This window comes from Perca flavescens, chromosome 4 (genome assembly GCF_004354835.1).
Source record: "Perca flavescens isolate YP-PL-M2 chromosome 4, PFLA_1.0, whole genome shotgun sequence".
NCBI classification, from domain to species: Eukaryota; Metazoa; Chordata; class Actinopteri; order Perciformes; family Percidae; genus Perca; species Perca flavescens.
In genome coordinates, this window is record NC_041334.1 from 36886469 (window position 1) to 36911614 (window position 25146).

General features: G+C 39.8%; 1 protein-coding gene across 1 annotated transcript in view; it reads left to right on the forward strand.

Annotated features, from left to right (window-relative positions):
* The window catches only part of cntn4 (contactin 4), a 168192-nt gene that overhangs the window by 77019 nt on the left and 66027 nt on the right, over nucleotides 1-25146 (forward strand). The window contains 1 exon segment of the mRNA XM_028576693.1: nucleotides 12329-12424. Coding sequence (XP_028432494.1) covers nucleotides 12329-12424 — 96 coding nt within the window.

Below are 25146 nucleotides of genomic sequence, written 5' to 3' on the forward strand. Positions count from 1 at the left end.
ATCCCAACTAAGATTGAACTAGAGATGAGCCCTTTATATCTACATGGGGAGTTGGTCCTTGACTGCAGACTACCTGCCATGTTTCACGTTTTCAGATTAATTTGTTTAAATGTCTTTTTTTTGCAATAAGTTTTATAGTTCAACAAATAATATTTATATTAATTATTTAATCTATAATAGTTCATAGATAACGTTTTAACGTTTGAGCAAATCTATGACTTAGACTCTGCACAAATATGGATTACATGTCTAATTTCTTTCTAATACAGTTCTCTTGTGTTGTTCTTTCACATAACAATATTTTTTCCAAGGGACAGACACGAGGGTGTCCCTGGTATATTCTGTACTTTGGAAGGGGCCCTTTGGTGAAAATAAATTGATAACCTCTGCTTTAAATCATACACTTCCAAATAAATTTGAATTTAAAGTTGTTTTTGTTTTTCGTTTTTTGATATGATAATATGAATCTGTTCATTTTATAGGACTTTAATATTCACAGTTGTGCTAAAACCCAACTGAAAACCCCACAGGGTGAATTCATATTTGCTATACTGTGTGCAAGTGCTCTGCTTCCTGAACTTACACATAATATATTCTGCAGTCAAGAGTAAACACGCTGTACAATGGAACTCAGTTCAAAAATGACATTGACCGAGGAATGTCACTGCAAAATGACATTCCTCGGTTAACACTTGTTAGTCTACATGCTTCAAGGTTATTCTTTGAAACTGGCGGGACTCCAAAATTCTTCAGCGTGCCTCTCCGTGTCTCAAACTTTTGATGGATGATGCTACTCCTCGCGAGGGTTGCGGCTGTCTACCCCCTGAGGCAAGGATAACTGATGGGCAGTGGGTGCTTCCACTCAATACTCACTGCCCTTGATTAGTCTATTGATTCTATATCAGTGATTATGTAAAAGATGTACACCCATAATTCATACTGATGAATAGGCTGTATATTCAATATCGGAATTACAACGTTGGCCTCTTACATGGGTCGCACTCAGAGGGCTGTGCTTCGAATGCAACAACGAGCTTATTCAGCGTTGAAGTTTCCACCGTGCAATTAAATGACCAGGGATGTCAAGACGGGATAGCTCTCAAGAGAAACATTCTTGGATACATAGTATGTTTTGCGTTGGGGTTCATATTCATTTAGCCTACATACAGTATATAGCTTCTCCTCAGTGTCAGACACGCTCATACCGTATTTTGCTAAGCATATAGGGGTAAGAATTCCTGATGTCACCAGAGTAGGCTTTATAGCCTTGAGGGGAAACACGAATACCTCATTTAAATGCAAATAAATCCTCTAGACTCCCCTCAGCTGTGATAATGTGGAGTGAGTATATTGACTTAGTTAATGAGGTGTAAAAAGCTAATGCGTGTACTCCGGCTTTTACTTTTTATCTGCAGTACACTATCAAGATATCACTGTTAGCAGGACCTGCTGTAAGGTGGCATAACCTACTTAGGATTTACTGTTTACCTCTTTTTAAGACACGTAACCAGGGTCCAAAATGAACTTTTTTGTCCACCAGCTAAATGGATAGTGAATGTTCAAATCTGACCAGCCACTCAGTAGATTACCATTGTTTTTATTGTCAGCATAGTATCGCGATATTTTCTATGGCAATACTGTATCGATACACAGACGCCAATTATCAATCTGTTATTCTATATTATTTTATATGTATTGGTCAATTTGTCTGCTTGACAATTCCATTTTGCAGCAATGAAATTGAAGTGAGATAAACAGAGAAATGTATCTTTTTAGATAAAACAGATGTTGAAAAAGGGCTTCGGGCCTTGGGAAACATTTGAATTTGGAAAAAAGGTAATAACTTGCAATATATCGCAGAATATCGCAAAAATATCCCCCCAAAAAAATCCCACCCCTACCAGTCACTTGCATATTTTACCAGTATTTTGCTAGTAGGTGATGCTAATTTTGGACCCTGTATGTAACCATCCAGACTTACAAATATTAACCCTAACCCTAACTGCTTCATGACAGACTGAGATGTTGTGAAAGTACAGATGCGAATGTGAATAAGGCTCAGCTGTTTAGCCTCCATCCACTTGAAGACAAAGAGCATCCTTAAGGAGTCGCAGGTTGTAATGAATCTCATGGTCACGGTTGAACAGGCTTGTTGAAGTATGATGAGTTGTGCTGGCATTTGGAAAGCTCATATGTCTGGGATGTGATCATCAGCCTAATCTGGATCATTGTTTGTAATGCAAGCCCAGGTTTGCAATAATGAATGCTAATGGATCTAGATGGGGCATCACGTTTACTTGTTCTGAGGCTATTAATCACTGTTAGCCGCTCACCCTTTTGATAATGACACTAAAGCTTCTATGTAAGAGGCGGGACATTTTTTTTAATGAAAATTTGAAAGGAGCTATATTCACTGCTGTCCCTTTATGTGAACATTTTAATGGATATGTTATTCGAGATGTCCCTTGCAGTCAAACTGTGTGCCTTACTGCTTTCTTTTGAACTCAAAGGGAACATGTGCACAGCTGTGTGCGGTGCGCTCTGAAAAGCATGCCATTGGTGAAGCCACCCCACAATGTCCGCCCTGCATCTGAAGGCATCGGCCATAGCATATTGTAAATGATGTTTTTCGCCGCTCTCCTCGGGGCCTTTTCACAACAGTGCTTCTTTTGCTCTTTTTTTCTGCTGTTGAGAGTGGATGGAAGGGGAGGTGGGGGTGAGTGTTGGATTTTACCAGCATTGCAGCATGCTTTCAGCATGGGCCAGGCCACGTCTATGGATCTGGATTTGGACAATCAGTGGCTCTAGTGAAGTAGACATCGCCACTTCACAAATCACAACAGCTTTGATCTCAGCCAAAAATAATGCCAAAAAGACTGGTTTTGGGAATCCATTCAGTACCTTAGATGTCTCTTGCTCTTATTCACTTTGTTCTATAGGCTTGTATTTTGGGGAGGCTTGGGTGCTTTTATCTAACCTTCTATCGTGCCTTCAGATGAAAGTAAGTGGTGGAGCTACTCAAAAAAAAGCTTCTGTTGCCATTTTGGAGTGGCCAGATTGTTTCGACAAGACTCAAAAAAAAATAATTATTTTGTCAATTCAAGTCTTGTTTGGATAGGAAAAGACTGTCTTTCTATTTGGAACATCTTACTTGGACTTTCAAGAGTGGAAACGGGCTGATATAATTTATGTAACTAAAGGTGCAGAGGTGAAAGAAAAAGTAGAGCAGATATTTTAGCTCTAAGCTCTCATCAGTGATCTCTGATGAGCAACACCAACCAGAGATAAAGCCAACTGACAACAGGGAAGTCAATTAGCCTTGCTACATTAATCACCTTTGAGTGACAGTCGAGAGATTGCCAGACAGCCAGCGTTCCTTTAAAAAGCTAGTGAAAAGTAGCAATTTGTAAAATATGACTAGCTATAAAAAATAAATGGCCTAATTTTAGCGCGGGGGCCAGATTGAATGCTACACACGTCATAAACCTGCAAGAAAGCACCTTAAATTCAGATCTTCAGACATCTTTGCTCTGTCTTTCCCTTTTATGCACTTTTATGAGTTGGTCACCACCCTGCCAGTGTTGGGTGATTTTTTTCACAGCCCAGAAAATATAATTTGGAGGGACAGTGATTTGCAGAGTAAAAATGACTGTCGACAGGGAATTTGTCTTCCTATCTATGCACTGTGCTCAGATGCTCACTTATTCTGATGTGGAGATGGCGTGTTGTTTTTCCAGGAAGGAGCAGGGACAAACAAATTCATAAATCAAATGAGTGAATTTACATGTTATGAGCAGTTTAATCCTGCACTTCTTTTCCCACTTTGACGGTGTGTAAATAATTCACACTTGAGATACTGAACACAAGGAACAGATCTAATACTGTACTAGTAGGTGTAGTGAAGGCATTATGGCAGCGTAAACCTATTTATTTTTCACTTTGGAGCCTTTGAATGACAAATTTTGGACATGGCCAGGATGAAAAATGTGGAAAGTTGTATAAATCTGCTTAATGCAGAAACAATAAACCAACAAGAGAGCTTTCACACGTGCTGTCAAGAGTCTGGTTTCAGATAGAAAACTGAAATACAAAGGACAGTAGACAGATTTTTGAAAGGTAAGAAAAGAAAAACAGGTGATTCTTATCAAGCAAACACATCAGTCAAAACTCTCAAGAAAATATCATGCAGTCTGTTTCCCTTTCAGTGCAATAGAAAGGCCTTGATGTCTAAAAACGTATGAAAGAAAAAAGATTTTTTTACAAATTTCCCCTCCATTAATAGTGATAAAATAAACTTAGATTTGAGAACGTGGTCAAATTGGTACAATATACTCACCTGCTGGGGAATCCTGTCTTAGCTACTAACTCTCTCTCACTTTCTTTCACTTTATTTCTTAAAGTTTGGAGTAGTCCCCTGCAATTAATTGAATTTTAATCGTGATTATGATTTTGGCTCCTAACGATCACTAAAACAGAGAAATCGATTTTGCACATTACGTTTTGCAAGTAAACTCTTATTTTGTCTCGTGCTCTGAATGGAAAAACGGGAAAAGTATTAAGGGAAATTTCACAGTTGGAGGTGTTTTCACTCTTAATTTATTTAACCATTTCACTGATCATTAAATTTAATAATTTCTAAAAGTAATCGTGTTAAAGCTTGTTTTTTTTTTTTTTTGGCTTGATTTACCTTAACTGAACAGCTTCGGAGTCATTGGAATGGTTATATGACTTTTGACCAAAACAATCGTGATTATGATTTTTTCCATAATCGAGCAGCCCTAGCTTGGAGTCCTTCATTGTCACACACCTGCGCTCCTTCTACACAACCAGTCCTTACCACTGCAACACAGTGACTCACTTTCTGTTGCAGCTGGTGGGCAACTGGCAGTGGTGGAAGAAGTATTCTGATATATGTATTGTGTATATGTATGTTTTAATCTTTCTGAAACTGTATAATTTCTCATGTGATAATCATAAATGACCTCTAACAGCAAACAAGACTACTAACGCTATTTTTATATCGTTTTTATTAGTGCCTTTGCCCGGGTCAGATTTTTCCCGAAAGTCACAGAATGATTTGAGGCAGGTAGACGGCGCTACAGTAACACATTCTGACGGGTCACAGATTTCTTTGTAACACCGGAAAAGCCCGTTAGTGTTATTGTATCCAGCCAGGTAAAAGGTAGCAGGAGATTTCTTTATATAGACCTAATTGTATTTTAATTTTATTTTAGAAGTTATCTTCTGTAGTTATGGCTGATACTGGGGTAGGACCATCACAGAGAAGAAAGAGAAATTAACAACTAAAGGCTAAAAGGGAAAGTGAAAAACAACGGGCGAAATCTGAGTCAATCTCGGTCAGGCTTTCAACAGATGGAGACAATTACGGGATTGTAAATGATTCAAAACTGACCCCGAATTGGCCCTTAGGTATGTAATATGTCTATTATATTCATGAAATAACTTTACATTACGCCATGTGGTTGTACGCCAGTAGCCGACATTAAATGATGTCCCCCTTCCATTTAGCGCCGGTTTTTATTCCTTCTCAGTTCGTGTTTGAGTTGGCCTACTATTTTCTTTTCCCTTGTCCCCCTGTACCTCTGTAAAGCATCCTTGGGTTTCATGAAATGCACTATATTAATCTAAGTTATTATATGCTTTGACTCATGACACAGCAATAGTGATAACGTTACCCGGTTTAGCTCCCGATGCATCCAAAGTATGTAGCCGTATGCAACACTTGAAAGGCAAAGATGCATCTGTAAGTTATTCTTTTATTATAAATTAATATAATATATAGTATCTCAGCAAAATATGTATTGCAACTATATGACTTCCCCGTAACGCTAACTCAGTAATACAGTGGACAATAAAGCACCGTAAAGAAAAGAGCTTTACGACAGCAGGTGTGGTAAAAACACTACCGCGTCTGTCCAAAGAGGCCGCTGAAATCAACACAAACTGAAAGTTACATATAGCCACTTTAAAGTGCTCATATTATGCTTTTTGGCTTTTTCCCTTTCCTTTATTGTGTTAAAAAATCATTTTGTGCATGTTATAGGTTCACAAACTGCTCTAAACAGCTCTATTGTAGTCCAGCCTTTACTTCAGAGACAAACGTGGTCACTTTGTAACACACGTTATAATGCTCGCCTAGCTGCTAGCGTGGCACGCCCTCATACTCTGCTTCTGACTGGCTAGTAGTCCTTACCTAGGTACTGCGCATGTGCGACTCCCAATAAAGATGGAACAGAAGTGCGATGCCTCACTCTGTAGCTAAAACAGAGAGCTCAACACACAGGGTGAAAAGAGGAGCTGCAGCAATGTGTAGTACAACAAAAATATGGTGCTTTTTGAAAATTAAACCTTGTAAACCTATTCTGATACACCCTCTAAATACAATTATGAACCTGAAAATGAGCTAACAAATACAACACAATTAAGTGCAGTCTTTGTCAGTGCCAAACATCTATGAGGTAATATATACCATAATAAATAATAAATACATAGTAAAAAAAGCTACTACTGCAAACATATTATATTAATGCTAAAAACACAAGGGAAACACACTCATACAGGCATCCACATTAAAAAATTGCACATAGCCCTATTGAGGTAGATTTGTGTTATTATTATTCAATGCACTTATGGCTGTTGGATAAAAGCTGTTTTGTCTGTTTGTTCTTGATTTCATGGACCTGTATCTCCTGCCCGACGCCAATAGTTCGAACAGTGTGTGACCGGGGTGTGATATGACAACCAACTGAATATTACTTTCTAGCCCTTCCCATTCTGAGCGCCTACGGCTGTCAGATAAATGTAGTCTGCTGAAATGTAGTGGAGTAGAAGTAAAAAATGGCATGAGAAGACCTTGAAAAGTACCTCAGATTTGCACTGAGGGCGTTTTCACACATACCTCGACTTTCTGACTTTTTAGTTTGATCCGAACCAAAATTACAGGTGTGAAACCTCCCCCGGACCGTGGTCCGGATCAAAGACCAAATTTTGGTCCGATAAAAAGAAGTGGTCTCGGTCCGGACCAAACTGAACCATGGTCCGGTTCGTTTATAGTGTGAAAGCATTTTTTGGATGGTTCGGACTTTTGGACCAAATACAAGAAGCTCTGGCAGGCTCTCCTTGTGTTACAAGACTGGGGAAGCTCCTTTTAAGGTGCTTAGTGAGAGAGAGTGACGGTGAATGCGTTCAGAGAAGACAGCTGTCGGCTATCAGAGCAGAGAATACATCAGCAGTTTATTTGTTAAGTGGTAAATGTACAGCGTAGGTTTCAGTTTGTCTCTGAATAAATGCTCCAGAAAGAAAGTTCCCGTGTCTTGCTTCTCAACATCACAACAAAACAAAAAGGGCCGCGGCAGTAGGGGGAGAGCAGCAGTCAGTTGGAAAAACTCCGACACAGAGAGAGCATATGAGAGGACGAGGAAGCCCTTCAACAAACCAATCAGTTAGAAGTATCTGGAGACGTAGCTCACGTATGTGATGACGGCAGGACGTAGGTTTGTCACGTATAGATCTTTAGTGCGCTTGCAAAACTGCAGTGTGAAACCACAACTTACCGGATCAAATGTATACAATGTAACAAAAACATGAACCTTGGTCCGGACCTCGGTTCGGACTTTCATGTGTGAAAACGCCCTTAGTTACATTCCACCACTGGCAAGATGAGCATACACTACCAGTTGTGATCAGCTCCAGGGGGCTCCCACTCCATTGACACGGCTAGTTGTGCCACCGGGTTAGAGCAGAGGCAACTTGAACCTCTACCCCCCCCCTGTAGCATGGACTCAAACAAGTGTGTTTTGACAACTTGTTTTTAAATGTGTAGTGATCCATAATGTCTGCCGCGTGTATTCACCGGGAGGGCATTCGGGCTGCCCAAGATGCTTTTCAGCTTCTGGCTAAACTAAGCTAAGTCTTACTGCAGTTTATGTACTAGCCACTAACGTCCCAACAAATCTAGTGATTGGAAGAGGATTGGAAGGTATTTTGGACATTACAGATGCTCTACATGCGTGATCAATGAATGGAAACAGGGTCAAAAATTGGTGGTCCTTGTTTTAAAAATGTCTTCACATAGAATGGACACGTTTCTTTTCATCCAGTTTTTACATCCCTAAGGTAGACTCATCAAAATCACCATAAAGTGCCAAATCAGAACCTTAATCTTTAGAAAAAATATTAGAAGTTGGTTTCTTAATAGGGCTTAAGTGTCTCAAATAGCTATTAGTTAAACTAGGCTTGTGGGTTAAGAAGAGATTTATGTTTAAAGAAATAATTAAAGGCTTCTTCTTAATTGGCTTGTCCTGCAGCCAATATGACATATTAACTGACCTTATAGTCCTCTTCATAAATCACTGAGTCCAATAATTTTACATTTAGATCACTTGGAGCCGAACTAATCAGTAATCTCATTTCAAAGTGGATTGGTTGCAGTTTTGCAACGAGCAGGTCTGCAAAGGGAGCGCTCGTGTCCGCGCCGCTGCTCACAGTGATGTGAGAATATGCTGCGTATTATAGAGCAAGGGTAATTAAGGTTAATTCATCCAATTAGGAGAATATGTATGGATAAATTGGAGACACCTCGCTCCATATATGAGTTCACTGTAGTCTATTTTTCTGCTAAAAGCACATTAATGAATGCACTTTGACCAAAGCAGGCATTATAAATATACAAACTAAATGCACAAAAAAAGCTAAATAAATTAGAGCAATCAAATACAAAAGAAATAATAAATAAATACAAGTTGCATTGAAGAAATATAAAATACATGTGAGGGTGTGGTAGAAACCTGTAATGTTATATATAAAAACCACACTGAAAAGGACATACCAAATTTAAAATGTAAACACAAAATCATCAGTGCATTTGAAGTGGTAAGCCACCTACACATGATAAGGGATTTGCTCTCTGCGCACCGCTAGGTGCAGAGCAAGGCGCAGCGCAGGTATCCGTCATCAAGGGTGGCAGGGAAGCTACTTCTCGTTGCTAGGTAACGACATGCTGTTATCTCATTGGTTGCGCTTTCGAAAGGTCAGCGGCAACCAGGTCAAAGTTGAAATAATTTGAACTTTGAGCGCAGCGCAAAGTGGCAAATCAGAGCGGTGCACGACGCCAGCGGGGTAGCGCAGCGACTAGTTGGGCGCCACCGCCCTCCCCATGGGAAATCAACGGAACGGCCGGCGCAAGGCGGTTTTGCCGCCAGTCATGTGTAGTACCAAGTGTTCAGAAGTTTCAAATAAAATAAGTGTGAAAATAAAAATACAGAACCAGAAATAATTGCCGTATTTACAGTATAAACTGTTTCAAAGAGTGATATTTTTGTCCATTAAAGGTGAAAAAAAAAAATAATAATAATCTTAAAAAAAAAAGACACATGGACTCCAACTACTGTAGGCCTACTAACTGATTCATGTTGTTCTGCTATTTCTTTCAAATTTCTTATATATATTTTTTTTCTCCAAATCCAATGTTTTAGACAGCAGAGCATTTTCTATGTCCATTTTCATACATAGAAATGACACAGTTGGCCAGGTTGGATCAGTGGGTAAAACAGGTGCACGTATATTTAGAGGTTTATGCCTTGACGCAGAGGTTCAGGGTTTGACTCCGACCTGTGACATTTCCCTGCATGTCTTCCCCCCTTTCTAACCTGTCCTGTCCATTAAAGATGGAAAATCCCCCAAAAAAATAATCTTGAAAAAAAGACACATGGACTCCAACTACTGTAGGCCTACTAACTGATTCATGTTGTTCTGCTATTTTTTTCAAATATCTGTACAGAATTATAATAAATTGCAACAGCTGTTCTCAGATTAAAGTGCTTCATACTGGACCACAAGCCCTTCCCACCAGACCTATTTGGCAGACATGAAGCTTCCATCAGATGTGTGAATTACATTTACCGAGCTATATTGTTTCCATTATTGTTAAATGACAATGTGTTCAGTTTAACATGGCTTCTGGTGTCAAAACCACAACAGGAATAGCTTTGAAATGTTCAGTGGTGGTGGTGGGTGTGATGAATGAAAGGTAACCTGATTACCACCGGAGCTATTAAAATCTCTCATGTGTGACCCGCCACAGCAACCCTCTCTGCTTAGCAGCAGGTCTGCAGATTGCCGTTTGGCTCATATTAGTGGCTGTGTGTCACCATTGATTTGATTGTGTTTTTTTTTCCCATAATGCATTTAGCTCATGCAAGGCTTCCATTCATTATTTGGAATATACAATTACTAGAGCAGGGTACAGTAATAGTCCTGATTCTTTTCATTTTCTCACTCTCTCAACTGTGTCTTTTCCAAAATGCAATTATTTGCCAGGTAAAACTCAATGTCCCCTGTTACGTGTTCAACATGCCTCACTAAATATGATTTTTAAAACCAGGAGAGAAATTAAGGCACATCAATAATGTTTTTGGTTGTTTTTTAAAAAAAAGGGAGGAGGCACTACTTGGATCTGACATTGATGAAAACAAAACAGGTGCTCCTGGTGCTTTGGGAGGCAACCAATAACTGTTTCCATCACACCTTCTAATATTCCCATAGCAGTAGTTGTATGGAAACGCACATTCATTCACATTTTCTTTGCATTTTTCTGGATACTTATCTTGTGTCTAAGAATGGGATTTCATTCGATCTGCTGTGGGCATTTAGCACACAAATATTTTCTGATTCAAAAATTATGGGTTTTATGTCCCTACACACACAACATGTGTTGTTTCCTGCTCCAAGAAGACACGGCCCACTGTAGTTTACAGTTAACAAGGTCCTCTTGTGATGCTCAGAAAATGTTTTGGTGATAGAGACAAATAGACTAGAAATAAACAGTGTTTGCATTGAAAATGATCAAATTATTATTGTTTTCTTTTTTCCCATTTTATTAGAAATAATAAAACATTTTAAACAATAATATCAAGCATACATACTGTATAAAGTGAACAATAAAAGGTATTTTGGTTATTCAGCCACAAAACAACTGTAAGATTCCCAGTGTGAAGGAGACTTACATCTTTATCTGTTCATCTGTACTGTTCATCTGCATTCATATTGACACTAAAGTATTTAGCCTAATACCAACTTTATGTATGGGTTTTCAGTGTGATTTCCTTTGAAAATGTTTAATTAATAGTATCAAAATAAAACAAAATATAAATGAATGTACATTTTTATTTTAAATTTTATTTATTGTATATTTAGCCATAAAGGTCCTATTGAGATACAATATCTCTTTTGCCAGGGAGTCCTGGTCAAGCATGGTCAGCAAGATAAAAAGTTGCCTTGCAGCTCATTGGGGTGGGAAAGGAAAAGGCAGATTTACAGCAGGGCTGTTCAGGTGATCGGAACCATGAGGAGAATTTCTCTCATCCAGTGCTATGGCTAACAGAATAATATATCAGTTAGACTGGATGTGTGATTTACCCAGTAAAGCCTTTGCAATACAAAATTAACATATTGTTTTTTTCTATATATCGTGTGTTGTGTTTGTTATTTTTGTATGCACAGCACAACATAGTGAGAATCAGTCTCAGACAAATTTGACCCATAACACAGTGAAGTCCATTTGAGCCATTAAATATGAGTTACAGTGATGTGTACGGAAACTTGCACCAGTTACAAACTACAATCAGCTTGATATAGACATAAATTACATCATCATAGTCTAATACTGACAAAACGGTACTTTAGGCTAATCTTTTTCTAGCAGTAAAAATAAGTTTTAAACGGAAAAAACTAACATTTAAAATACAACATGTGATTATTACAATATCTAGACTTGTTTGTTTTAGGCTGTTTTACATTTTACCTTTTTTTTTTCAAATCCCTTAGATTCAACCCTTGTAGAAGATATGTTCCAAAAAAAAGCAGTTATTGCTGTCTTCTTCTAGCAAAGATCTGATAAACCATCACAATGAGTCTTGGATATCCACATCATACACAGACCCACTCAGGGGTGATTTGGCCTGAGGCAAAGCCAAAGGCTGTTTACCACCCCCCAAAAAAAAAAGAATTCACTCTTAAAACTGTTCCTTACACTAGCATAGATACATAGAGAATACATGTGTTGCTGTATTTGTGTATAATTTGTTTACAGAGGTGGTGCAGTGGTTTGGCTTCTGGTAGTGTGTGAGTGTGGTGGTGTGTTTTCTGTGTGAGCTCTATAATAAACTGGCATCCTGTTGTGAGTGTTGCACGCTGCTCTAGGCTCCATAAGCTGTGACCTTGAATGGGAATAATTTGTTCATGACGGCGCTTTCATGTGTTCAAGGATCAGATGTATCAGCCTCTGACTGCTCCTTTCTATTTTTTTCAGACTTGGAAAACTTCAAGACTCACAGAAGAAGCTCTGTGTCAGTCCGCGAAGGCCAAGGAGTGGTTCTGCTGTGCGGCCCTCCACCGCATTCTGGAGGTAACACAACACATTCTCATTTTTCAATGACTGTAAAACTTTTACATTTACATTGCTACGTTTTGGTTTAAAGGTCCCATGGCATGAAAATTTCAATTTATGAGGTTTTTTAACATTAATATGAGTTCCCCCAGCCAGCCTATGGTCCCCCAGTGGCTAGAAATGGTGATAGGTGTAAACCGAGCCCTGGGTATCCTGCTCTGCCTTTGAGAAAATGAAAGCTCAGATGGACCAATCAGGAATCTTCTCCTTATGAGGTCATAAGGAGCAAGGTTACCTCCCCTTTCTCTGCTTTACTCCGCCCACAGTATTTGGCCCACCCATGAGAGAGAGATATCATGGCTTTCAAAAGAGCAGTTGGTCAAGGCCACACCCCCACCCTCCACCTTGCCCCCCCCACCCCCCTCCCTCCTCCTCAATAGCATTTAAAGCTACAGACACAGAAATGGCACATCCTAAGGAAAGCTCATTGTGGGACTGGCTCTAGTGGCTGTAATTCTGCACCAAGGCTGGATTTTTGGAAAGAGACCTCAGATACAGTATTAGGGGACCACTAAAGTCTATATAAAAGAGACTTCAGATACAGTATTAGGGGACCACTAAGGTCTATATAAAAGAGACTTCAGATACAGTATTAGGGGACCACTAAGGTCTATATAAAAGAGACTTCAGATACAGTATTAGGGGACCACTGAGGCCTATATAAAAGAGACTTCAGATACAGTATTAGGGGACCACTAAGGTCTATATAAAAGCATCCAAAAGGCAGCACGCCATAGGACCTTTAAAAACAAATATCTTTTGCTACGTTTACACCTCGCATTCACACTGCTCTGGCGTTTCCGAGCCCCTACATCGGAGACATTTGGAAAGACTTCTGACCCCGTTTTGGTTTGGAATCTGCGGGGTTGTGTTGCGGTCTCAACGGCCGGAAACAGAGACCTTTGGCAACACCAACACTGACGCCAATGTTTCGCCGCCTGATAGGGCAATGACCTCTTGTTCTCTGAGACTTAGCTACTAATGTTACCATGGCAACTACTCGCAACGGGCATGGTATACATGCTGCCTCCTGTATGCCCAGTTTACGAGAATGTTGATGAGATATGTGGTTTGGGCGTGTTAGTTTGAACGGAGATTAGTTCTTCTACTGGAGCTTAAAACACTTGTGTGCACAGAGATTTTAATGTAGCAATATCAATGTAGCCTCAGATGGCAAGCCCACACTGAGAATCAGCTGGCTGATCTAAAACCAAAAAGTGAATGAGATTGTAATGTTTTCAGATGTGTATTTGCAGTTTGAAGCTCTCTGTGTTTTGTTTTTTGCTGGTGCTGTTTAAGGCCCATCCAGCTGTTTTCCATTGCACCTTCGATTTGGTAATAAACACCTTACGTCTTTAGAGACTGAAAGATTCCCAAAGGACCAAGAGATTCCTGCATTGCTTAGGTGTGATCAGTCTTGGTTCGGCCATGGGAAGTGTGACAGCTTCACTGTCAGGAGCCTACAGCTGATTGTGTTTTTAATAGAGACTTACTTTTTCAATGCAGACCTATTTATCTGTCATTGTTTGTTCTCACGCTAAAGGCAAGCAATGCCTTGGATGACTTACATAAGGCATAAAATGCAGATACAAAGAATATGCTAATTTGCTTTCTTGCCTAGAGTTAGATGAGAAGATCAGTAATCTCGAAAACTCTGCAAAAAACTAAGAGAGAGCCAGGATTAACTTGGTTTAGCATAGACAGCTATGAATTGGATGTGCCCTGTGGCTTGTACGAAGCTATATTCCTGAGTTAAAACATAATTTTCTGGTTCTTCATATTGGGCCCTATCTTGAACTCGGCGCAGCGCGGCGCAAAGCCCGACATAAGTGTCTTTGCTATTTTAAGACCGTCTAGCGCCTACGTCGTTTAAATAGCAAATGCACCTGGGCCCATGGGCATGCTGGTCTTACAAAGAGGTGTGTGCAGGTGAATTCTTGGCGTATTGCTATCTTAACGTGCCATTGACCAACAAAAATCTGGTCTAAAGTCAATAACGCAGCATTTCATTGTTATTTTAACAGCACATTAGTAAAATGCACCTAGGCTTGTGCAAAGCGCGCACACTATGCTTGTTATACACACACAGGGAAGCGCAGCATCACACAAACATGTAAAAGATTACAAATACAAATATTACGGTGCAAATCCGCCATCATAATAGCAATGCGCCAAGGTCCAAACGCGCCTGGCTTTTAAAGGGAATGGGAGATGACACTGATTGGTTTATTGCATGTTATGCCCAAAACACACCTATGATTAATGAAGACACTAAGTACAACCCTTTTGAACCATGCGCCCGGAGAACGGACCTTCTTTTCCGCCGAAAAACTAGCAAAAGTGGATTTGGAGACGCCCTAAACACAACTGCGCCAGGCGCTTCACGCCGTGTGCTTAGATCGTTAAAATAGGGCCCATTGTCTCTCTAATTGCAGCAGATGTTTCCTTTTGTAGCATCTTCTCTTTTCTTACTGGAACTTCTAAATGCAACAGCTGCTTGGATTACTGTCCCCCAAGTGACAGCCACCTAACAGATATCACTGATTCATGCACTGGTCCACTGTGGCAAAAATGCTGCTTGCCTGGAATTGATTGTAATTGTTTGGGGCTTGTATCCTTTGTAGGTTTTACCTGGTGAAAGCTTGGCAAGCTCTCTGGCAATCTGGAATTTGAGATTTATTTGCATATAGTTCCGCTGAAACGCTTGTATTTGATTGTTCTCCACACTGTGAACAGTTGCTTTGCTGACTCTTTTCATATCTGCCAATTTGTGCTGAAGTAATCCAATTAAGGTTTGCTCTTTAAGACCGATGGGGAAATAATTCACATCTTCAGGCACATGAAAAGCCCCCTTAAGACACTTGTCTCCTCACAACTATAGAGAGCTAATACAAGTTGTCAATTAGAAGTCCATTTTAGTGAGTTACATATCTCAGCTGTAATAGAAGCAACTATCACCGTCATTCAGCTGGATAAACTAACTAGTCACTTGGTTGTTGTCCTTCTTGCATTAAGCAGGTGCGGTAAACAGTGATTTGATGTGTCTTCAATTTACACAGGCTCATCTTGCCCCAAAGCACTGACATGAAATGTTTAAAATGTTGCTTTGAAATATGTTTAAGCGTGTTTTCTTTAATAAGAATCTGGCATGCAGAGCAACCTTCACCAAAATCACCATACTGTAAAAATACTGTTACATACTGTATATCTGCACACAACAACAACATATTCAGCTCCAGTTACATTTATCCATTTACTCACCAGAGAGAATGAAATAGAAGACAACAGACACCAAATTAAGATTCAATAGGCTTCCCCACACAGGCTGTTGGCACGAAACACACACACACGCACGCACGCACACACACACACACACACACACACACACACACACACACACACACACACACACACACACACACACACACACACAAGCTTCTGGTCGAAGCATCAGAGTATTCAAACTGGCAACAATGAAAAGCAATCAATCTGCAGGCAAAGACCTAAGTGTTTTGCCAGTACTTGTTTTCTTTGTTGACCTGATAGGTTGTTTTTACATCTAAAATGGCACTTGCCTCTGCTTGTAGCAGGGAACACTGCCGGTGAACTGGCAACATAGATTTGTTTCTTCCACGTCGTGCTGAAACCAAAGTGATTGCCTTGAAATTTAGGTTAGGATATTCGTTTGCCCAGAAAGTTCTGTCAGCAAATCAGTTAGCAAATTGCCAGCCTGTAAGTAGATGTTGCTGTCATATCACTGGTGATTAGTCAACCTACCTGATCATATTTGTTTCATCTGCATGTAGTGTTTGTTTGAAATTTGACAGATGAGTTTGTATTTATTAATTTGTTTTTAGTGGCAAATTTTAGAAATGGCATGAGCATCATGCAGATGCTCCTTTTGTCTTGATTTGTGTAGTTATATTTTAATTATGATAAGACAGTTTCTTTATTACCCCACACACACTCACACACACTCACGTATGATGAACTCCACAGCTTTTATTATCAAAAGCAATTTGAAACATTGGACAGTAGTTACAGGCTGTGGTGCCTCAGTAAAAAGGTTCTTTCAGGCTTCACTAGAGGCAAGGATTCGGGAAGCAGCTCAGTCATCAATCTGAGTAGTTTTATTAGTTTATTGTAAATCTGTTTGGCCTGTCAACAGGAAGGCAATGGTGTATGTTTTCACATAAATTCGCTGAAACTAATGAGGAATGGGCCAACTACAACACCATGATATGAGAGAATGCACCAGGATGTGAGGAAATACAAACATCTACCAGAAGCCCAACAGGGGATGAAAATAGATGGTGATAATGGAATACGTTTTTATTTTCATGGAATGTATTCTTCTTGAATGTTGGGGCGTATTTGAGCTGGGGAGAAGGCTTTCATGTCCTGACAATTTACAAGTGATCAAAAATAAATTTGAAAGTTTGTGTTGGTGAGTTTTTTTCTGTAGATGGCACGGTCCTATATTGGTGACCATCATTATAAGGTCCTATTCATGAGACATTTTCCCTGCTTCTGAATAGAGACAATGTCATGTTTTATCTTGCATCGGGTTGCTTTGAGCAGGCATAATAAAGCATAGCAACCCTGCCCCAAACCCTGAATACCTAACTATAGATGAGAACATAAAATCTGAAAAAGATGATGATATATATTCAGTGCTTGTAGTGCTCAATTGCATGCTTAGACTTGGAGGATCTGCAATCCCATTTCACAACTTTCCTCTGACATGGAGGATATGTATCTCAGTGTGGCATCAGCAGCCTGACAGCCAATAACAAGACAATAATGACTGCCAGGCCCCCTTACCTACCTCTAGAGGACCTCATTTCATTTTAATTAAATTCTACATGTGGGTGGCACTTTGAGGAAAACCTCTGCAAATCCCTATTAAGCACTATATGTTTATGTCCCTTCCCATAGCGGTGGGACCCTCGGTGTATGCAGAAGGCTCTGGAGGGTCTCCACCTGCCACAGGGGGCTCTCAAAGGACACATTATGCATGGCAGACAGCTGTCCTGCCCGCTGTATGCAGCGTGGACATCTGCTACATAACTACCCGTGCATGAGTGTGTTCAGTGTTCGAGTGCATGAGTATCTTGAGGCTATGTGTGTCACTGTGCTGTATCCACAGTATACATTAACAAATAAAGACATTATACAAATTATTTACCAAACCATACATTAAAGGAAAAAACAACACAGTTCCCTCTTACTTTACGGTGGGCAGTGGTGATTTTAGACCCTTTTTAGGGGGGCTCAAGCGGGGGTGAGGTGTTGAACTGGGTTTAGATTTGGTGACTACAAATACCATAGCATATGATCCACATCATTTTCATACTCATTGAGACACCTTTAAGGAATGGAGAGCCAAAGAGTCCAACACGGATGAAGATATCATATACTGATTAGCTTGTGTTGCAGCATCTACTATTTAACCTCCTCTGTATAAACATATGTAGCTAATCTTACTATCTTGGAGAGGAGTTGTAAATGACAACAGCTACCGCTGTGCAAACTTAACGTGCGAGGCCCTCCCCATTGACATACACCAGAATGCACAAGAAATCGGTCGCGCTCTCGTGTAGCTGACAGTTTCTCCCGTCTCCATCTTCCTAGCTTGCACTCTAAGCAGTGTAAGCTAACATAACCATGGTAAATGCGTAACATCATAAATGAAAAAAATATATTTTAGATTTTTTTGACAAACCGGAATTTCATTTTAGATCGCATCAAGAACATGCATTAAAACAAATATTTTATATAAAAGTCAAAAGAAAACTGCATAATTTCAAACCAGGCAGGCGCGAGGCCCTGTGCGGTTGCACAGTTGGCACAACCCATGCCCCGGTTCTGCCAACTAGTCCTGCGAGAAGTACCTATGTCAACAAGCTTCTTGAACTGATATTTAAGATGGCTGTGACACTTTCTGGTCTGACCTGCATGGCTTTTATTCAGTTGTTTACTGGAAAATGGTCAGAATGGTCACGTAAACATTTATTTTAAAAGTATTGGATTATTAAATAGGCATGTTTAACAGAAGTGGTGCAAATCTTGATATTGGTACTGTTGGTGCCTTTGAGTGCTCAAGTTTATCAAGTTCACGATAAAAGTCAAAGATGTGGTATCTTCACAAATTTGTTTTCTATTATTCTGAGAGTTCATTGTGTAAGAAATGTGAATTTGTTTTGTTGTTATCTACCCTTTTCTAATTCTTAAACATAATGTGGAAATAAAAAACACAAAATAAATCATCATTTTTAAAAAAGAGAAGAAGGCAACATTGATTTGTGTTGTCAGCCACCTAGTATTCAAACCACTTCAATTTCCTGCAAATGTGACTTTTAACGTCAAATACAAAATGTAAGAGATCCTTGTGAAGTCACTGTGAGATGAAGGTAACATCACAAACCTCTCCATACACTATGAGGAAGGACTTGTTTACTCCAGTGGTATTTGTTGATAATACTGTACTGTATTACTCATATTTAGTTTAGTTTCTCTCTCTTTTTTTTTTTCATCGGGGATTATTCTGCTCTTAATCTGATTAGCAGACGACACATTTCACAATCTCCATAAGTAATCTCCTTTCACAATCCCACATCCAGTCATATTTCTCCCTCTTCATCTGTCTGGGGACTTTAGCTCTCTGGAATTATATCACATGTCACTGTCACACACTGCCATGCCGAAGTCACAGAGCCTTTTTCTCCAAACCCTTATAGTTTTGACGTCATGTTGCTCAGTTACCTTACAGAGAAATGTCAATGACAAGCAGCCAACATGACAGCAGCATGAAATAGGATAGTGTGTTTTTCAGGCAATGACACTCTGACTTGATTGGAGTTTCTAATCACGTATGAAAAGATCACCGATGAGTCTGAGTGCACTGCGCGCACATTTCCCAGAAGACATGTCTGAGTGACATGCTTTCTAAATCTCTCTTAAAGCTCCTTAAAGTTTACAGTACACATAGCTGTCGTTATTGTTGCATTTGTATGTGTGTGGGGTGTGACAGTCCAAAGGAAAGGGACAGCAAAGGTTGTGGAGCGCGGTGTACAGTACGTAGAAAGAACTAAATTGAGACGTTTCTGTTTCTTTTTTTCTTATTTTTACGGGTCAAAACTGTGTAAACACCTCCATCCTCTCTGCTGGGCTGCAGTCACACGTCATGTCCTCAGGCTCCCTATTGCCACTGCGTAAACACAAATCCCTCAGTGCCCGTGGGGATTATCATCCCAGAAGAAATGCGCTGTCACCTGCTGTGCAAAGGGGAAAATAACAATTGTCGAAAAAACATGACAGCTATGTCCACAGCACCTAGCTTGCTTAGCAGAGAACTGGACCACAATTTTAAGTTGAATCCATAACACCTTATTGCTGGCTAGCCTGTAAAGCTGTATGGCTGCATCTACTGGTGCAAAGAGTTCAGCTCAATTAGTGGCATTGTTCCCTATACTCTCAGACTGTGTGAGCTTTGCACTGAACCAAGTAGGTTTACTTAAATTGTGGATGCTGGATATCCTCTGGGGCCTCATTTATCAACCGTGCGTACGCACAGATGTGTGTGCACGTAATGTATAAGAACACTGCCACACAAAGTGTGGAATTTACCAACGTGTGCTTTCACTTAGAAATGTGTGTAAATATGAGCAAGGCTCTGTCCATGCTTAATAACAGAATCTAGGTACAATAGTGATGCTACAAATAAAAAGCATACAAGAGTGCTACAGTACGCATTAAGCAATCGACAAATGTCCTGTGTTTCCTTTAATTAGAAAACACTCTATTAGTCATCTGTCTAGTTTTACACTGACAAGTTGCATAATTGGTGTCAAACCCTATAAAAGACAGCTGTGACAAATGTTTGAAATAAAGTGCAATGGCTTAGCTTGTGTTTTTGGAAGACTTGGCAGACAATGGGCTCTGGTGTAACACATTTTTTTGGCCAATACTTTAAATTCAAACCATGTCTTATTTTTTTCTGGGAGAGTTCTATCCTCAGACCCAGTGGAATTAACCGCATTGTTGAACTTCTCCCATGCAGCATATTTTCATTTGTTTGAATCAAACAATATTTGTTGGTTGGATTCAACCTCACCTACCAGTGGCTCCATTTCTGTGTTTGAGAAGTTCCTCTTCTTTGCTCTCTTTGGCATTATTGCCGTGAAGGAAAAAACACATTTGTGTGGTTGATAAAGGGATGTGTTGTTACCATATATGGTTAATTGGAGGCGTTTCTGAATGCTCAAGGCTAGTTTTCGAGGCTACAGCAGCTCTGATGTAATGTGGGTACCAGGTTTTGGCAAGGATAAAGAATATGTTGTATAAAGAAGACAATATATCTGGTTTTGATGCAGGGATTTTGATCCTAAATCCAAAATTGGAGGATTACTCTCTCTAAAAACATAATGGCATTGGATATGTTTATTGTGGCTCTTAGTAAAAGTATATTTTCCCTCTTGGTAATATAAGGTTATTGGCTTGACCTGCAGCAGAACATTAGCTGTATCACTGTAACCGGCTGTCTCATGAGTGCAGGACCATTGAGGATTGATGTTGTCCCATACTTCCCAGTGTGCTCAGTGTTACCTGTTGAAAGAATGATGCAAGCCAGAGCCTGTGCTAAAGCGGCATCAAACCGTATGTTGCAATCTCGTTCCTGTTCTTAAGGGAACTGAAGTTATAGTCATAACATTTAGATTTCTCAGAGGCATGTCTCTTTGTTGTATTCTTTCTATTCTATTTTGAAGTAAGTTACATTTGCCACCAGACATTAAACGTTAAAGTAATTAACTTTTACTTATTTCTTTGATCATTGGTGATTCCATTTTTATATATAAGGCAATTTTTTCATAATACTGTTGCAAGATTTCAATATGCTCCTCTTTTTTATCCTCAAGATTCAGTGTTAATTTGATGTATTTCATTGAAATCATATTACGTCACCAACATGACAATGAAGACATCATGATGTATCTCAAATATATCCTTGATTTACAGCATCACCTACAGTACCACACTTACAATATCACATGGTAATGTGAGGATGACAAAGCCCAAGATGAATAAACCTTTTCTGCTACTCACTGGCACTCACATTCTAGGCATCACATGTACATGCACAGAGTCACGTATGCAACTACAGGTTTTATCCTTTATTTATTCAGCAATGGCCAAGAATAGCAAAACAGTGACCTACACTCGAGGAAATGTGGAATTTCTAAAACAAATGTTCCTTTTTTTCCCCAAGACCCATCCACCAATCCCATAAACAGTCAATTGTAAGTTTAGAGTACACATGTGACTCACTTGACCAGCCAGCCTATACAATCCCTTAAATAACCATTATAAGGTCTTTAATACAGGTGTAGAATTTTGTTCTGGATTTTGACATCTAAAAGTATACAAATGCCCATTAAATGTATAGTGTGTAATTCCAACAGTCTAAAATGATTGTATTTATTCTCATAGTCTAAGATTTAAGATTTTAAGATTAAGTCTTATTTTGATATAACTAATTTGGTGGAGGACTTTTGTTGATTCCACAAAAAAAAACATTTAGTGGGAATTATTACCTCCATTGTTGTTGTTAAGTCAAGGTAACATTTTGTTCAGTGTATATTGATGACATACATTTTTGTTTGTTGTTTTATAGAAAAATGAGACACTCCAGACAACAATTGGTGCAGTCTGTCTATACAGTATGTCTGTATGTCTATGAGGTTGGAAGTGGGTCAGACATTTTTTTAATTCTACACACAAACCAAAACATTATAATTTGCATAAACTGTCTGATCACATCCATCAACTGTTAAGGCAAAGTGATCAGCAACTTGAATCTAAAAATAGAAGAGGTATTGGCCTCCAAAACACTTATCAGTCAATGTAGCTAGGGCTGGGTACCAAATTCAATACTTTTTAGGCACCGACCGATTTACCTATAAAGTATTGGGTATCGAAAAATGCCTCGTCATTCAACACCCAATTTCAATACCTCAATAATAAGGAGTAAATCTCATCAGCGTCGGTGAGCCAATAAGCATGAAGCATGCTTCTACTAATATCTGATAATGTTTGTGATTGGCTGTCTAACGTTACACGTCGTAGAGACACGCGGGGAAAACTCTACGTTACACTCAGAGACTGGGCTCACGTAGTACGAGCTGAAAAATAAATAAAAACATTTGTGCCGTAATGTTTAATGTTGTAATTTCTTTTAGTTTTATGAAATTGGGATTGAAAAAAGTATTGTTTAGGAGCCGGTATCAAGGTAACGGTATTGGTATCGGTACCGGTAGGAATGATATCCACCCCTAAATGTAGCAAGAGTTGGTTGGTGGTTTCTAATGTATGTCTTCTGATGTGACCAACATCGTCAGTGATCCTACCTGCTCTTTCAGTCAGCAGTGCAGAGACAGGAAGAAGAGCCTGAGTGCAGATCAGGCATGACACACCCTGCCAGTCCAGATCTGAGCACAAAGGCAGAGCGGGATGCTGCCTCCACGCGGCATTCATGAACTCACTCTTCAACTGACCAACAGGCCAATGTCAGAGCATGCCAGCAATATATGGTAATCACTATCTGCAGAGTCCAAGGAAGGGGAATGGATTAGCTCAACCCGGTTACAATACAAGTGGTATTTTCTTAGTAACTATGACACCTCCAAAATGTGTGTTTCTCCCAAATTTGCAGTCCAGTTCCTCTCCAGTCTCTCACTGTGGATCATAGGCAGCAAGAGTAGCTGAGCGGCTGTCAGTTTCTGTCTTTTTCAAAAGCCAACCGCATTAATGGGCTGTCAGTGTGACCGAGCCGCGCTCTTTGTACTACACGGTAACTGTGTTTAGTCATGGACCTAATGCTGCTGACCTCTATTTTCTAATGGGGAAATACCTTTAAGAGGCACTCAAGACTGAAATCACTTGTGTGCATCTCCACTAAAAGTAGATCCTTCTAGAGTGTGTGTGTGTGTGTGTGTGTGCCTATGTTGTCCCTGTTTTTGCTCCCACCCGAGGCTTTGAGAACAGAGAGCATGTGCATCCTGTCTGTTCCTGTAAAGGAAACAGTGGAACAGAGAATTCTTGGAGCCCGGAGCAAATATGGTAGTACTGCACTCAGTAACACAATGCAGGATGACAGTATTTCGACTGAGGAGGCGTTTTTGGAGTTTCTTTTTCTGTTTGTCTGTCTCTGTGTGAAGACGGCAGCCTTTCAAAGATGCTCTCAGTGAATGTGTAGAGTCTAATAGGACCAAATTGTGAGTTTGTTTTCTCAGTTGACTTTGGAACTTTCCTTATGTGGAGTCTGTGACCGTGTTGTTTGGCCTCTCTATGGCTCACTGTAATGCTGCACTCCTTTCTATGGCTCTTGGAGGATTTTAGAAAATAAGTAGTTCATGTTCTACCAGATCAGCGTATTTTACCCTGTTTGACACGACCCAGCAACCCATCCCACTCATGAATGTAATACCACGCTACTGGCGCCTGTAATCAGAGAATTATTCAGCCTGGGAAAGGACAAGTGTGAACCGTTTGTTGTAAATTTGGGCATTTCGCAGCATGTAAACCTCCCACTGCTTTGTAATTGGGTGATTAAAAATGCATATTGTTGTCACAGTGTGCTCTTACATGTATTATTAATCTCAAATGATGATGCAGTTGATGCTAATATTATGTTGCTGTATGATGCCAAAGCATCCTGATGTAACCGTTAAACTGCACGTCCTTTTGTATTGACAGATGGTTGCTCTGTTTGTTTGGCAAAAAAATTATTTGTTGTTGTTCTTCTTAGGTATCGCATGTGCCCAAATATGTATTGCTTTTAGCAGTAGGGGCAGTGCCAGTGGCTGGCTTTTCTCTGGGGCTGTGGCAGGAGGACGAGAAACAGGCCAGGGCCTGTACTGTCTAGGAATTAATCACATTACAAGAAAGAAAAAGAAAGACATGGCTGGTTTCAACTGCTGGCTGACGTCACTAAGTGTAACAGATACATGAGGCCTGCCAGCTGAAGGAGTTGCAATCATTTACCGCAATTGCTCCACTTTACAGTGACTTTGTTCAGTTGTCATCTGATACATTTGGTTTATCTACCTCAAATCAACTGTTAGCGGAAGATGCAGTGCACATGCTCAGCTTTTCATTGCCATTGTCAATTTGAACTGAAGCTTTGAATGGCATCGTTCATCCTGCATACACTCTCTAATGGATGTCTTTATTAGATGAAGCCATCAGATTTATTTGTTTCACTGTACTGTTTAAATGGAGGCCGTAACAATAACGTATATATGGCAACAGTGAGGTAATGGACACATGTACACAGTGATAATTAGATACGAGAAAAAATAAGTGCATACTGAAATCAAAGTGTTATGGAGAGCACTACTCAGCCTGTATATCAGTCATATAATGTCCTCTGCGGCTCTGGAGGAGCTTTGTAAAGAGTGTAAAAAATAGCCCAAATGATGGGATCAGGAATCATTTGGCTTGGTTTGGGATATTTTTTTAACAAAAAGCCTACGTTACAAACTGTGGGTGCAAAGTTTTCAAAGATGTAGGTATTTACCAAGTGGCTATCCCCGGGTCTGAAACAATTAAGCCAATGCAGAAGTGCCTGCAGTTCCTCGAATGGCCGCTTGAGCTGGCTTGAAAACTGAGTCAATCCGCAT